Genomic DNA, 13,692 nt, shown 5'->3' with positions numbered 1-13,692 from the left:
CTACTTTGACCCAAGAAAAGACATCACGCTCATTGTTGATGCTGCTGCCCATGGCCTTGGCACCATCCTCACGCAGACATCCGGAGGTGAAACCAGAGTAGTAGCATATGGAAGTCGTGCCCTTTCCCCACTCGAGGCACGTTATTCGCTAATTGAGAGAGAAATGTTAGCAGTGATGTGGGGAATTGAGCATTTCCACATTTACCCGTACGGATCAGCATTCTGTGTACTGACAGACCACAAGTCATTGGTCAGCATCCTGAGCAACCCCCGCTCTCTGCCATCAGCACGTCTAGAGCGTTTGGCATTCCGAATTCAACAGTACACATTTAGGGTGCAACACACCAGTGGTCGAAGCAACTTTTCTGACTACCTCTCTCGTCACCCAGTAAACTTCACCGAACCGTTTCGACGCATGGAGTCAGTTGCTGAGGAGTATGTAAACTTTGTCGTGTCCCACAGCATGCCTCGTGCTATGACCATGGAACAAGTGACCAGAGCAACAATGGCTGACCCTGGGCTCAGCTCACTCAAGCGGGCCCTCAATCGACCTCAGCATGATAAATGCTGGAAGAGCACAACATTACGGCCTTTCTCTCCTGTTGCGACAGAACTGTCAGTATCGAAAGAAGGCCTGGTGTTGCGAGGCACGCAGATTGTACTCCCAGCACAGCTCCAGGCAAGGGCAGTGCACCTTGCACATCGAGGTCACCAAGGCATTGTCAAGACAAAACAGCTTTTACGTGAGAAGGCGTGGTTCCCAGGGATAGACTCTCTTGTGGACCAGACAGTAAAGAGCTGCCTCGGATGTCAAGCTAACACACCTACACACCAGCGCGATCCTTTGCCGATCCAGGAACTGCCTCGAGGTCCATGGGCTCAGCTGTCAGTGGACTTTGCTGGCTCTTTTCCTGATGGCAAGTACCCCATGGTGGTTGTGGATGACTTTTCAAAGTAGCCAGATGTCAGCATCATACACACTCTTGCAGCACCTACGGTCATCAAGCATCTGCGCACCATCTGTTGTCAGTTTGGCTGCTCAGAAATTGTAAAGTCTGACAATGGCTCACCCTTTCAGAGTGACAGCTTTGCAAAGTTCGATGATGAGCTTGGTTTCAAGCATCATCACGTCACTCCATGGTGGCCAGAGGCTAATGGAGAAGCCGAACGATTCATGCGCACCCTCAAGAAGTCTATACTCCCAAGTCGTGTCAGCCATTTGGATTGGACCAGTGAGCTTCAGTCGTTTCTGCTTGCCTATCGGTCAACGCCTCATGGTTCCACAGGAAAATCTCCATTTGAACTCCTGTTTGGGAGACCCATGAGGAATCTTCTCTCAACACTTGTGCTTGGTGCTCGCAACTCAACATACTCCGTACCTAGATGGAATGACACTCAAAGGAAGGTGTACAACAAACAGTATGCCGACACGCGGAGACACACCAGCCCCAACCAGCTGCGTGTTGGACAACGAGTTCTCTGCAGGCAAGACAGGTCAAATAGGTTTTCTCCTTACTATGACCCGCATTCATACATAGTTACCAAGGTAAATGGCTCCAGAATCACAGCGTCCAGGAATGGAGTGTCGATTTGTCGCAACTCGAGCTTCTTCAAAGATGCAAGCACCGTTCAGGTGAAGCAACACGAAGATCAGGTCAACATGCCATGTCTGGATGATGAAACTGTGCCAGGTAACAGCGACCTTGTTGGCCACAGTGCAGCTGCTCCTCGCCAAGCCCTGTCGCCAACTCCCAAGACTGTCTCACGACAGTACCCTCAACGAAACAGGCAACGACCTGTGCATCTGAAAGATTTTGTGTAACCTGTTCTTTGCTTTCCTGAGGGGATAATGTAGTGTCTATGAACAGCCAATGTGGAAATGTAGGTTGGCAACCAGGATCAGGGGAGCCACACCCAGCATGGCTGTATATTTTTGCAATAAACGGCGGTGTTCTTCCCAGCTGATTCGTGGTCGTATTACGCACCTCCCAGCATGTTACAGTCGCTCACTCATTTGCCGGATGAGTAATATTAATATGCAAAAAACGCATATCTAAAACTGTTTGCTAACATTGTTTTAGCACTAGGAACATGTTCATTGTACACCAGCTTTTGTTATCACATTTCGTGTGTTTACACTAATCATGCATTCTGCACAAGTAAATGTTTAATGCACGATTTCACCAATAAGTTGAGTTGCCGTTTAAAGCAGAGACTGTTTCGTTAGCATTATTACTTTTCACGAAGGTGATGGTCAATTTTTGTGCAAATAGATTTGTTACCTTGCCGAAGGCTGAGTTTTGTCATTTATTAAGAGACAATAAAGCCACTCAGATGTTTACATCTTCAAATAGACCAAATTTAATTGGGTCATTAAACTTTTGGAAATTTGCAGAACTGACCAGCCAAAATAAAACAAATATTGGGTGCTAGAATGTAAGTAATTAACCAAAGGAGGCTTTAATTGATGTTGTCTATTCTATTTTCATTATTACTACACGTCAACTTTACAACATGGCTTAAACTGTTTTACTCTATTTTTTGCAGTTTCTTTGACAGGGCTGTCACAATGTAAAACCGCAGCACCTGAGCAGTGATCTTTAGATAATTTGGTGAAATCTTTCTGCCTAGAGTGCTTGTAAATCTACAATGCTTGAGCTGCGTGTTAAAATGTTCATTTTCTAGAATAAGACACCCAAGGTCACTTAATAGTATGACTGTTTGTGTGCAAGGGCATTACATAACATTATTTAGATGCGCGTGCTTTCGTGGAACACCAAGGCATCTTATCCTGTTCTGTCATGCAGACATCGGAGAGCAACTTTTTCATTGGTCAACCTAAAAAACATCGGACAAAGAATCCTGCATTTCCTCAACTCCAGAGCCACTTAATAAAACAACGTTGCTTTCATCGAGGTGCATGATTGCTTACCCCATGTCAATGCAAAAGCACAAACCACTTGTTGCTTTTTAAGCCATAAAGGAAATAACTGGTTGGGCAAGCGTGTACGACTACCACGGTTCACCGTCACAGAAAAACTCCCTGCAGCCGGCAACAAGCCCGGCTATGGAGGATACGGGACAGATGCCTTATTTTCGTTACTGCAGCACAGGAACTTATTTTGGCGACTCTGCACTAGGTGGAAACGTGGCCTGCTACAAAGTTAATTTGAATACTTGCAATTACTCTGATGTAAGGATTGAGCTTAAAACTGCGCCATAGTGATTTCACTCACATAACTGCCAGGTTCGCTGAGATGGCATTAGGGAGATATGTACCGGGCAGGGAGGGGGGGGGGGGGGGAGAGTGCGGAGGAGGAGGGATACAAAAATTAGTAGCAACAGAATGGAATGGTTTACATTGACATGCATTTCTAAATTAGTTACAACAGAGTAGGAGCTTAACTGTTTCGTCCAAACTACTAACAAGCTACACGACTGGTCAGCTGCTAAATCTTCGATGCGGCTCACGCCGCCTTTTTCAAGAACCCCTGGGAATACTACCGAGCATAACAATTTTCGTTTCTGCCACACTTCGCCAAAAGAACGCGACTGAGCTGGGATTGTGCGAGAACTTGATGCTCGGAACTGGGGGCAATTTTGATTTACCATGCTGAAATGCCTCTCACATTCAGAGTTTCTGTGGTACTGACCAGTTCAACTTGCGCGCATTGCAAACTATGCTTTACAAATTATTCCGATGTCCAGTGGTGTAGGATGCGATTGGGTTGTCAGGTAGCTCCAGCGCAATGTGGCTAGACTGGGAGAAAGGTTTAGAAACACGGGTGTGTATTCGGGAGATTTTTGTTTCGACCGTACACTCGTACAAAACCATCAAAATCCGGGAATCTCCCGGATAATTCGGGAAACCTGGCTAGTATGTTGCATTATCAACTTATCAGGATTAATTTTAAACAAAAATTTGGGTGCATTTGACCTTGAAGTGTTATGTGGTTGCGGGAAAGCAGCACCCCGGAATCTACACCGACCCCTATTTTTTAAACTATTTTTATAGAAAAAGCACCGCCCCAGATTCAAGTAAACATGGTAACTCACCTTATATCGCTGGAATAGATGCACCGTGAGCACTGGAACTTTCCTGGTGGCTTCTCACGGGGCTGGTCATCGTACTCTTGGGATAGAAAGGCTACACCAAGTACCTGGCACGGGATGGTCTCAAGGTGTTCGCTGGGGTCCACTGCATTCTCTGGAATTGTGAAAAATGAAAACTAGTGCTGAAGCCGTACTGTAACGGACACTCCAAACATCTCGCTACAAACTGCACGACGCACAGCACTGTAGCTAGACTAAGTATAGCAGTTGAAAGATGAAAAATCAAGGTTTATGCTAACATTTTTCTAAGAACGATACTGCAACGTTCAACTGAATGAAACAACCAAGTGCAGGCACTTTTCAGACGCCTGTTTTTCATGCCATGTAGATGCAGACCCGACAAGAATCCAGATCTTCACTGAAACAAGGAAGTTATTCGGTTTTCCTGCCTAACACAAGTTAATGTGGACCCGGCTACATCACACCTGAGGCATTCAGATATGACCACAAATTTTTACATTTGCGGTTAACGCACTGCAGCTCCACTACACCTGCGCTGTGCCGCAGACCCCAGTGGGGTGCTACAACTTAAAACCAGAACGAGATTTTTAACACGAGCGCAAATCTCAAAACATAGGTATTTTCATTTGTTGCCTCCATCACAAAGACAGCCACAGCGGCCAGGATTGACCGCATCTCCATGCTCAGAAGCCCAACACCTTAGCCACTGAGACACCCCTCCGATTCACAGTGTCCCAACAAACAAACCTCGATGTAATTTCATTTCCTACTTTTTCTTTAAAGTAAGCATAAGCACTATTATTCACAAAAGAAAATAAATGAATAGGCATAGAATCCAGACACGTCGGCCTCACATCAAGCATGTGTACGCTGCTGTTCGAGCTCATAACTTTTGCCAGTGAACATGCTTTATGCATTCATAACACAATCGTGAGTTGAGAAAGTGTAACCATGGTAACAACACCATAAAGATCAGAAAGACGCAGGCAAAGTGACCGTGGGTCGCTTCTTGTGCTGTTTTCACTCATCCCTTTGTATCATGCCATCAGGGCGAGTGCAAAACAGAGCTACAGAACTTAGATTTTCAAGAATGTAGTTGCAAATTAAAAATGAGAAAACTTTATTTTTTAACTAATCTCAATCATACTTTTTGCGTCTATCTCTGCATAGCACAAAAGCTGACGAAGGCCCAAAAAGCTCCTGAAAATACAGTGTTGCACGGTCCCGTAATGGCACCCTTGAGAGTCTAAACAACACATCGCACTGTTAATAACTCGAACAGCTTTAGGATGGCCAAATTAATCTTAACACTGGTGAATGCAGATGTTAGCCTGTTTAAAAAGCTATGAACTAGCTCGAATAATCAACTATGCAACAAGAGGAACATCTTTAGACTTTGAATTGTGTTATTATCTTGTCAGATCTAGGTAGCCTACTATCTATTCACTACCTGAAATAAACAATTAAAGAAAAATAAAACCGACCTCAGACGATGTTACAGCGCCTAAAGCGGAATTATATAGCCATTCTGCAGAGCTCAACTGGAAATTGTACCCGCCGCGGTGGCTCAGTGGCTGAGGCGTTGCGCTACTGAGCACGAGGTCGCGGGTTCGATTCCCGCCCTCAGCGGCCGCTTCTCCGATGGAGGCGAATAGGAAAAGTGCCCGCGTGTACGAGATTTCGGCGCACGTTAAAGATCCCCAGGTGGTCAAAATTAATCCGGAGCCCTCCACTATGGCGCGCCTCATCGACTGCGTTGCGTCGGTGCGTTAAACCCCACAATCAATCAATCAACTGGAAATTGTGAGTCAAAATGCAAAACCCATGAACAAAAATACCTGGAATAAGTATAGGAATGTAAAATACAAGATATCTACCTCATGATGAATTTGAAAAGAATATTCTGATGCACTAAAAATGCAATTAGTGTGCAGTGCAGAATGCCAAGCCAGACTTTTTTTGCAAACATTACGAGGCCTGCTGAAAAAAACAAAAAAAAACAACCCAGGACCTCTTTGGAACATGAAAACACAAAAAACACCTCTCTGATAATTTGTTTCGCCCTAATAATAAACAAGTCTGATTGTTGATCGATTGTAGGGCTTAACGCGCCGACGCAATGCAGGCGATGAGGCGCGCCGTAGTGGAGGGCTCCGGATTAATTTTGACCACCTGGGGATCTTTAACGTGCAATGAAATCTCGTACACACGGGCTTTTTTGCCTAAATCAGAAAAGCTGCTGCCGCGGGCGGGAATCGAACCCGCCACCTGGTACACAGCAGTGCAACGCCTTAGCCACTGAGCCACCGCGACAGGTAAATAAACAATTCTGTGATGAATATTAGGCCAATTGTTTGAACAGTGCCTTCTGCGTTGTTTTTACACAGAAAGCATCAGCTTCATCCAAAACCACATTCTACCCAACGAAGGCAATTGTTAATGATTGTCGTCTGAACAAGAATACCTACCATAACTGCCCTGGGAAACAATCATAGGCATATAAAATTCATAAGGTACACAACAAAATATTGAATACAAAGCTTCTGTCATTGCCACTGCTTGCGTTACCAAGCAAGCTTGTTTACCTATAATCAGCAATCCACCGGGAAAAGAAAAAAATAAAATGGTTGAGAGAGAAAGAGACAGTTGTCAAACGTATTGCAGAGCCCAACAGAACAGGAACAGGTACACTTTTCAGCGTTAGTGCACTTAAAAAAGAAACTTTTAAAATGCACAGGCTCTCCAAATGACACCTCCACATGAGCATCATGAAATCAATTTTGAAAGAATGCAGGACTAAAGTGCACACCACACAAAAAGGGCTCATCCAACCTTCTGTCAGCATGTCTCGCCGTTTAGCAATCCCCAAGCATGTTTAGCAAGCATGTTTAGCAATCCCCAAGTCACAGCAAGAAACAAAAAAATAAATAAAGACATAGAAGACCAGGCCATTGTAACGATTCTCAAAAAAACAGAATGCATCACTGTACAGGTATACCTTTGGCGTTAAGCACACTAAAAAAGGAAAATGTAAAATGCACTGATAACATGCAATAGGCACAGCTTGTTCCAAGGAAGGCAAGCACAGGGGCTCGCACTCCAGACCACCTTCACCATGAGACGTCAGCATAACGTATGCCCTCTCTGTAGTTCACTACCACAGGCTTCATACAATAAGCACCAGCGCAGATGATACAGTCCAAATTGTTTGTTGAGGCTCCTTGAAGAAACGTGTAGTTTTTTTCAGTGCTCAGCACTTGCCACATCGTATTCCATACAAACATCTTGCGTGTCGATTGACTCTTTTCCCCTTGTGAGAAAACGTTTGGTGACACACCCTGGCACCTATGTCAGATTCACTTGCCAGTGGGGTGGGGGGCAATTCGGACTCCATTTGTAGGTATACCCATTTACACGTACTTGGATGGTTTGCTGCTGCAGCAGCACAATCCACTCCCCTGCCTCTGATTTGGCACTTCCAACCGTCTCGGTACGCTCAGCCCCTACACCAAGTCCTTCCCGTTACCAGCAACGTTGCCTCGCAGAAACTCAGTCTCCTTTTTACGGCTGTTCATAGGCGGCACACCACGACAAGGAGCACTGTGACGCTTCCAGGTGGCAGAAGAGGCAGCAATTTCCAAGTGAACCGATTTTGCAGTGCTGGCCACTCATCTCTCCGTGGTGGTCTCCCGACCTGCGCGAAAGACATCCCCTGCGCATTCACCAAATTTTCAGGGTCGCAGTGAGACCCTGTGGCTCACTGGGGTTCAGGAGGCCCGTCGAGAGTCCGGACACGCGCTGCTTGGTCCGGGTATTTTATCCACGGCCTCGTGAAAGCCACTCGCGCGGCCGGCGTTGACACGCGCTTCGTAGGCGTCAAGAATCGCGCTACCTTCGCGTCGAAGCTCCTCAGCAACGAATTGCGAGAGCGCTCGTTGTATCGAAATCCACGCTGCTCAAACGTTTCGCGCACAGTTGAAGTGGATACGGAAAGGCGCTCGCTGCCACCTTCTAAGTGGGCCATCCGTTTGTCCACCACAGTGAGAATCTCGTTTCCCGAACAAATCTGTGTACTACCACTCTCAGCACTCCCGCGTTAGACCTCTTCTGTCGGCACGTTTCTTCGGACTGCCTGGCAGTCCCTTCTTTATCCGATATTCACTGGTACAGCGTCCCCTCGCTCACCTTGGCGACTGCTGCCGTGCTGTCGACTGCAAAATCCACGCCGGTGGCCGCGCCGCCCGCATTTAGGAGGGATCTCGACTTCGCCTCTTCATGGAAACAGTTCATCTAAAAAGAACGGCGCGCGACCGAAACGCGACGACGCGACCAGGCTTGCGAATGCCGCCGCACTACCTCGCAGCGAGCCCGGCGTTTCCTCCTTCGTTCGCCTAGCCAGGTGTGAAAAGCTCCAAGGACTTCTTCAACAACAAGCTGAGGTTACTGTCGAATCGGTGGAACTACTTCCAGCACATTTTCTGCACATCCGAAATGCAAAACAACACTTGTTTGATGATCACTGGCGTGGAAAAAAAAAAAGACTGTAGTGTGCCATTCGACGGCTCCTTAGCTGGGAGTTGGAGCGTTGGGGAGCGCCGTTCAAAGGCGCTGCAAGCGCGTGCCCTTGTGCATGCACCACATGCACGCGTGCACTCACATCCTTCGGTACGGGACGTTCATTTAGAAACAATAAATCAATAAATAACACAGGTGAAAGCACGCGCTTTCATTCCATGGCGATGGCGGAAAGCAGGTTTAGAAGTAAAACGGCTGAGTAAATTTCCTCTCACATTTGAGCAAACACTTCTGTTTTGTTTCAGCTTTGCCGAAACCTAAAAATATCAAATATATAAACAGAAAATCTTTACACTTTTATTAGGACGAGTTTTTACTCGACGTATCGAACACAAAACCAAACATTAAACGGGCAAAACAACCCCAATTAAACATAACAAGTCCTGATCCGTGCTTTTACCGCGTCAGCGACACAAAACCTCTGACCTGCACACAACGAGCGTTGCACACTAGAAAGCGTACCTATCAGCGGCCACTTTTTATGCTGAAAGCTACCACCGCCTTTACATAAAGTCATCATGCAGTTTACATAAATTAGTCTAAAGGAAAAAAAAAAAAACAGACAGAAAGCATTGGAAACAATGCGCTGTATATAGAAGAAGGCCCAGAACCCTCGGGAACTACTACTCAAAGGTCTTCAACGGCAGCGCCACATTTGCCGAAATAAAACGGGCATTTAGTGAACTAGCCGCCTTCTGTTTGTTGTCGGCGTTGTTTTGACCGTTGCAGACGCGTAGCAATGTGGCAATGTTTACTTTGTGCGTCTCGAGTTGGCGGTGCCGGTAGCTTAGTGCCGAAAAGAAATAACGGAGACATCATTCTTCACAGCACGCCGGTCCGCAGAAGGTGCTCGGCTCCATTCCGGGGGAGTTCTCGCCCTGCGCTGTCAATCCGGTGCGCGAACCACGTGTTGGCCGTTATCAACTCCTCGAACCTGGAGGTAGGTACTCGCTGCACGGAGGTGGGCTTACCCCGTCGTTTTGTTTCTCGTTAAAGCAGTGTGAAAGTGTATTCTTGCGTGACGTGTGTGTTGCAAGCTTCTTAACGAATGCTCTGTTGTTATTGAGGGGACGTCGTCGATAAATGCGTCCAGCGTGCGTTACAACCGTGATTCCTTGCGAAGCAACCCTCCGTCGTAGCGGTGGCCCGCACCGTAGTTCCAAAGAGCGATTAGGAGCCGAATCCTACTGATCCGAACCGTTTCGGACTAATGACGTCCACTTGTGTTGCTGGATTCCTCTTCGCCGCTGTCACGGCCGGGTGCGCGCACGACCACCGGAAAGCTGCTAAATCTGTGCAAGCATCCAGCTTTCTCTCGAGTGTGTTTTGCGTTTCAAGAACCGCATAACTTTGCTGTGCTGAGTGACCTGAAAAAAAAAAAAAGAAAAAAAAAACATTGCAAGTTGACATTGTTAAAATCTCATAAAAACCGTGCATGTTGAAACACGGCCGGCTTTTTGCTGGACTACACACACTGTAGTCAAGCAGGCATTTGTTCCCACGTTACGGGGTTCAGTAGGGAAGGTGAGCAACCAGGTACAGTCGAACCTCTCGCGTAATTCGAACTGGGTACCGGCAAAGGGGAAAACTGTCGCCGATTGGAAACTGAAACACGTGCCATGGTTGATTCGAACAATATTGCCCGGCCCCACGGATTACTTTTCGTGAAATTCGGAGCCGAAGGCCAAAGTTCAGTGCGCCACTAGACTCCTCTGCTTCCCAAACCCGCAACCGCGGGCTTGCTCCGCATACAGGTGCCCCAAAAAGTAAATGGAGCATGGGTTCTTGAAATTAGAATAATTTCTTTTTTGTCCGGCTGCATGCGGAAATAGAATACGTGTGGCAGAATTTTATTTTAGAATGACTTGAAAGGCACATGGCGGAGAAATCCCCTCAAAATCTCCAACCGGTGCTCCGTTTACTTTTCGGGGCACCTGTACACTGAAGCAGCTGGCATAAACCGCGCGGCCTCACTTCGTGTGCTTGCAGGGGGCGGGGTCCTTTTCTTTCTCCCGCGAGTGCTGCTTTCTTTTCTCTCTTTTTTTTAGAGAGAAAGACGAGACCGGTGGGGGGAGCGCATTTGGCAGTGTTCAGGCTGCTGCTGCCCATGCGAGGGTGCCAACGGCGGCCGATACACTGTGGTCACTGCAGCCGCCTGGACCACGTAACGGCCTGCTGCTGGGGCAAGGAGAGGTGCGCACGCTGCAATGGAGGCCACACCAGCCAGCAGCGCACTGCCTCGGCCCCCCACTGCAATAACTGCTGTGGCCCGCTCTCGGTGATAGATCCCTGCTGCCCTCGGTGGCAGGCCGAGCGGAAGATGACCATGGTCATGGCACGGGCACGAAAGCTGCTGCCCCGAGCTGAGGCCGAGGTGTCGGTCCGCACGGGACTGCACCTGAGATACGCGGTGGCGGCAAGGTGGCACATCAGCCAGCAGCAGCAACCCAGCCTCCAGACCTGGCCTGCTGTCACCCAAGTGCGCCAACAGCAGCTGCAGCCTGTTTCTCAGTGGCAGCCAGCTGAACGGCCACTGCCCAGACGCCCGCAGCCACACACACCAGAGTGCAGTGGCCACCAGCTGCCCCCTGCCCGAATCAGCTGGTACGTATCTGGCTGGTCCTGGTGTACAACCTGGTGGGACGACCGCTTATGGAGAACCCCGCACGCCTGGCAGCAACTGCAGCCCTGGGCATCTGAGCCCTCCCTCTGCCCTCCAGCACGGCTGGCAGACCCTGCTTTACAGGCCAGAGACCATGTGTTCTTCAGTGGAACTGCAACCTCCTGGGCCACTGCTGTGCAGATCTGGTTGAACAACTGCTTCAGGAGCCCTTTGACGTACTGGTGCTGCAGGAGCTCGACATCTGTGGCAACTCCCTGCGCCTGCCAGGTTGGTGGGCCACCCCAGTGCTGCCAGCTGCCGCATTCGCTCCTGCAGCAGCAAGCCATGCTGGGATGCCAGCCACCCACCAGGCAAGTCACAGGCTGCCATCTATGTGCGGGCCACCTCAGCAGTGCCCCAGTCGACCTGGCCGCAGTGGCGGAAGGTCAAATGGAGTGCGCCGCCATCACAGTGCACATGGGGTCCACGGACATCAGTGTGCCAAGCATCTACGTCGAACCGCAGTAGGCCTGGGACGCTACAGCAGTGGGTCGGTTGCAAGCCCTCCTGGGCTCGGCAAGGTGGTGTGTAGAAATTTCAACGCCCACCACCCAGCCTGCCCTGGCACCATCTGTGGGGGACGAGGTCTTCTGGATGCCGCCACCTCCTGTGAAAGGCTCATGGCCAACACGGGCAGCCACACGGGTGGCACTGTCCAGCTCATGCACATTTATGTGACCCTGTTGTTGCAGCGATGCGCCTACTCCTGGTAGACTGCCACCAACATGGGGGGGTTGGACCACTTCCCCATCCTGGTCACTCCCAGGAACGGCCATAGGCAAGCTTACACCAGGGCCTATGCAGTCACCAACTGGGCTGACTTCCTAAAGGAGATGACACAATGTGCAGAGGACCCAGTTGTTGCGCGCAGTGCCACCAAGGCTACGGTACGGGGCGAAACGGAGGCTTACTCCAGCTTCACAACAGATGCGCACAAATTCGTCAAGAATTTTTTGGGATTTCACAGCATTTTACCGTGGTTATTGCTGTAGTCTTTGTGGAAGACGTTGCAGAATTTCTATATGTCAGTGCAATGTCTGATGGCAAAAAAACGTCCTCACAGAAAAAGGCAGCTATTTTGGACATTGACGCTGTCCGAAATCTTTCAGAACAGCAAGTGGTGAGCTGCTTGCAATGCTTGACAAATTTCATCACTGTTTTGACACGCCGTCCGGAGTTGGCTGTTCCACCACCGCTAAAAAGGATTTCCACTCATGCCATGCATACAACTCGCCAACCACCTTACCAACGTGAAACATCAGGCAAGTTGGTGATGCATGTTGAACCACAACGCGAACGACAGGACCCAGGACGATAGCAAGGGGATGCACAAAGCGCTGACTTACAATTGGATTTTATTTTCTCCAACGGCGCCAGATAGAAACGAAATTGAAGAAAGCAAAACATAAAAAACAAAACATGTTGCAGAAGGTATGCTTAAAGGGACCCCGAAAAGCTTTGTGAAGGTGGCAATCAAATGTATTCAGGTGGTAGAACACATAACGGGGGATTTTTGAGCCAAGTGTGAGCCCCATACGTTGTACAGATAATTTGTAAACAATTTTTGAAGATCGCCTTTCTCAGCCGATGAGCGCGACGCCGCAGCGAGCCGACCGCGGGTGACGCAACGGCGACCGCGAGTGACGCAACGGCGATCGCTGCTGACGCAACGGCGAAGGCGCCCCCTGATTCGCCCAATCACCGGCAAGGTCGGCCGCCGGCGGCGTGACTGCCAGTGGCTTCCGGCTGCTCTTCCTCCTTCCTGCGCGATCCCGAGGCAAAGGCGGGTCCGCAGTGATTGACGCGAGCCTAGGCGCAGGAATGTAGCTAGCTGCTTTGAAGGAGGCAGAGAGGGAGGAGGAGTCGATCGGCAAGTGGGGAGAGGTGCATTTAATTGCTTCTGGCGCAGCTAATACTGAATGTAGATCAATAATTCCAACGGCATTGCATCGCTATATTGGTGCTACGTGACAATACAGGCCTTTTGTAACTTTTACAGAAGGCTTTTCTGGGTCCCTTTAAAGCCAAAAAGCAGGAGTTGTGGGGCTTACAACCACAAGACCAACAACAAAGGCCGAAGGGAAAAGTGGCTGTGATCCTGTACCTTCATGGCATGTCAGCCCTCTGCAGCATGAACCACGGTTCGAGGAGGGAAAAATCCTCGTGTCACATAAAGCACAGAACGCCCTTCGTTGATTGCGTTGTAGGCGTCGGTTACGACCTACCTTTAAATTGTGGAAAGAGGCATACTGGTCAACCGGAAGATGCCTCAGTGACCGCCTGCGGGAGCACCTTAATAATGTTAAAAATAAAGCGGTTGGTCATCTCGCCACTCACTGCGACACATGTGGCTGCGAGCTGCTGTTTGAAATATGCCGAGT

At 48.9% G+C, this 13,692-nt stretch overlaps 1 protein-coding gene and 1 long non-coding RNA gene across 2 annotated transcripts in view; one reads left to right on the top strand and one right to left on the bottom strand.

Moving 5' to 3' along the window:
* LOC144141038 (uncharacterized) overlaps window positions 1-8,622 on the bottom strand; it is a 37,245-nt gene extending 28,623 nt beyond the window's left edge. Inside the window, exons 1-2 of the long non-coding RNA XR_013316418.1 lie at window positions 8,260-8,622; window positions 4,057-4,207 (exon numbers count right to left, since the gene is read on the bottom strand). This is a non-coding gene — a long non-coding RNA (uncharacterized LOC144141038). The remainder of the gene's footprint in view (window positions 1-4,056; window positions 4,208-8,259) is intronic.
* A 776-nt stretch (window positions 8,623-9,398) lies between these two features.
* On the top strand, window positions 9,399-12,573 carry LOC144141035 (uncharacterized). Its single transcript, XM_077672538.1, has 3 exons — window positions 9,399-9,407; window positions 9,478-9,589; window positions 10,698-12,573. Exon 3 carries the CDS (start codon window positions 10,757-10,759, stop codon window positions 11,777-11,779), a length of 1,023 nt encoding a protein of 340 aa, XP_077528664.1. The 5' UTR covers window positions 9,399-9,407; window positions 9,478-9,589; window positions 10,698-10,756; the 3' UTR covers window positions 11,780-12,573.
* The last annotated feature ends 1,119 nt before the right edge of the window (window positions 12,574-13,692 follow it).

Source organism: Haemaphysalis longicornis, unplaced genomic scaffold, assembly GCF_048455015.1.
Source record: "Haemaphysalis longicornis isolate Haplotype H1 unplaced genomic scaffold, Haemaphysalis longicornis Haplotype H1 scaffold_6, whole genome shotgun sequence".
In the NCBI taxonomy this organism is placed as follows: domain Eukaryota; kingdom Metazoa; phylum Arthropoda; class Arachnida; order Ixodida; family Ixodidae; genus Haemaphysalis; species Haemaphysalis longicornis.
Note: the sequence above shows the minus strand (reverse complement) of the source record. Positions and strands in the feature narration are given on the sequence as shown.

Coding starts and splice junctions, on each gene's coding strand:
- LOC144141035 (XM_077672538.1), top strand. CDS start 10,757: ATGCGAGGGTGCCAACGGCGGCCGATACACTGTGGTCACTGCAGCCGC.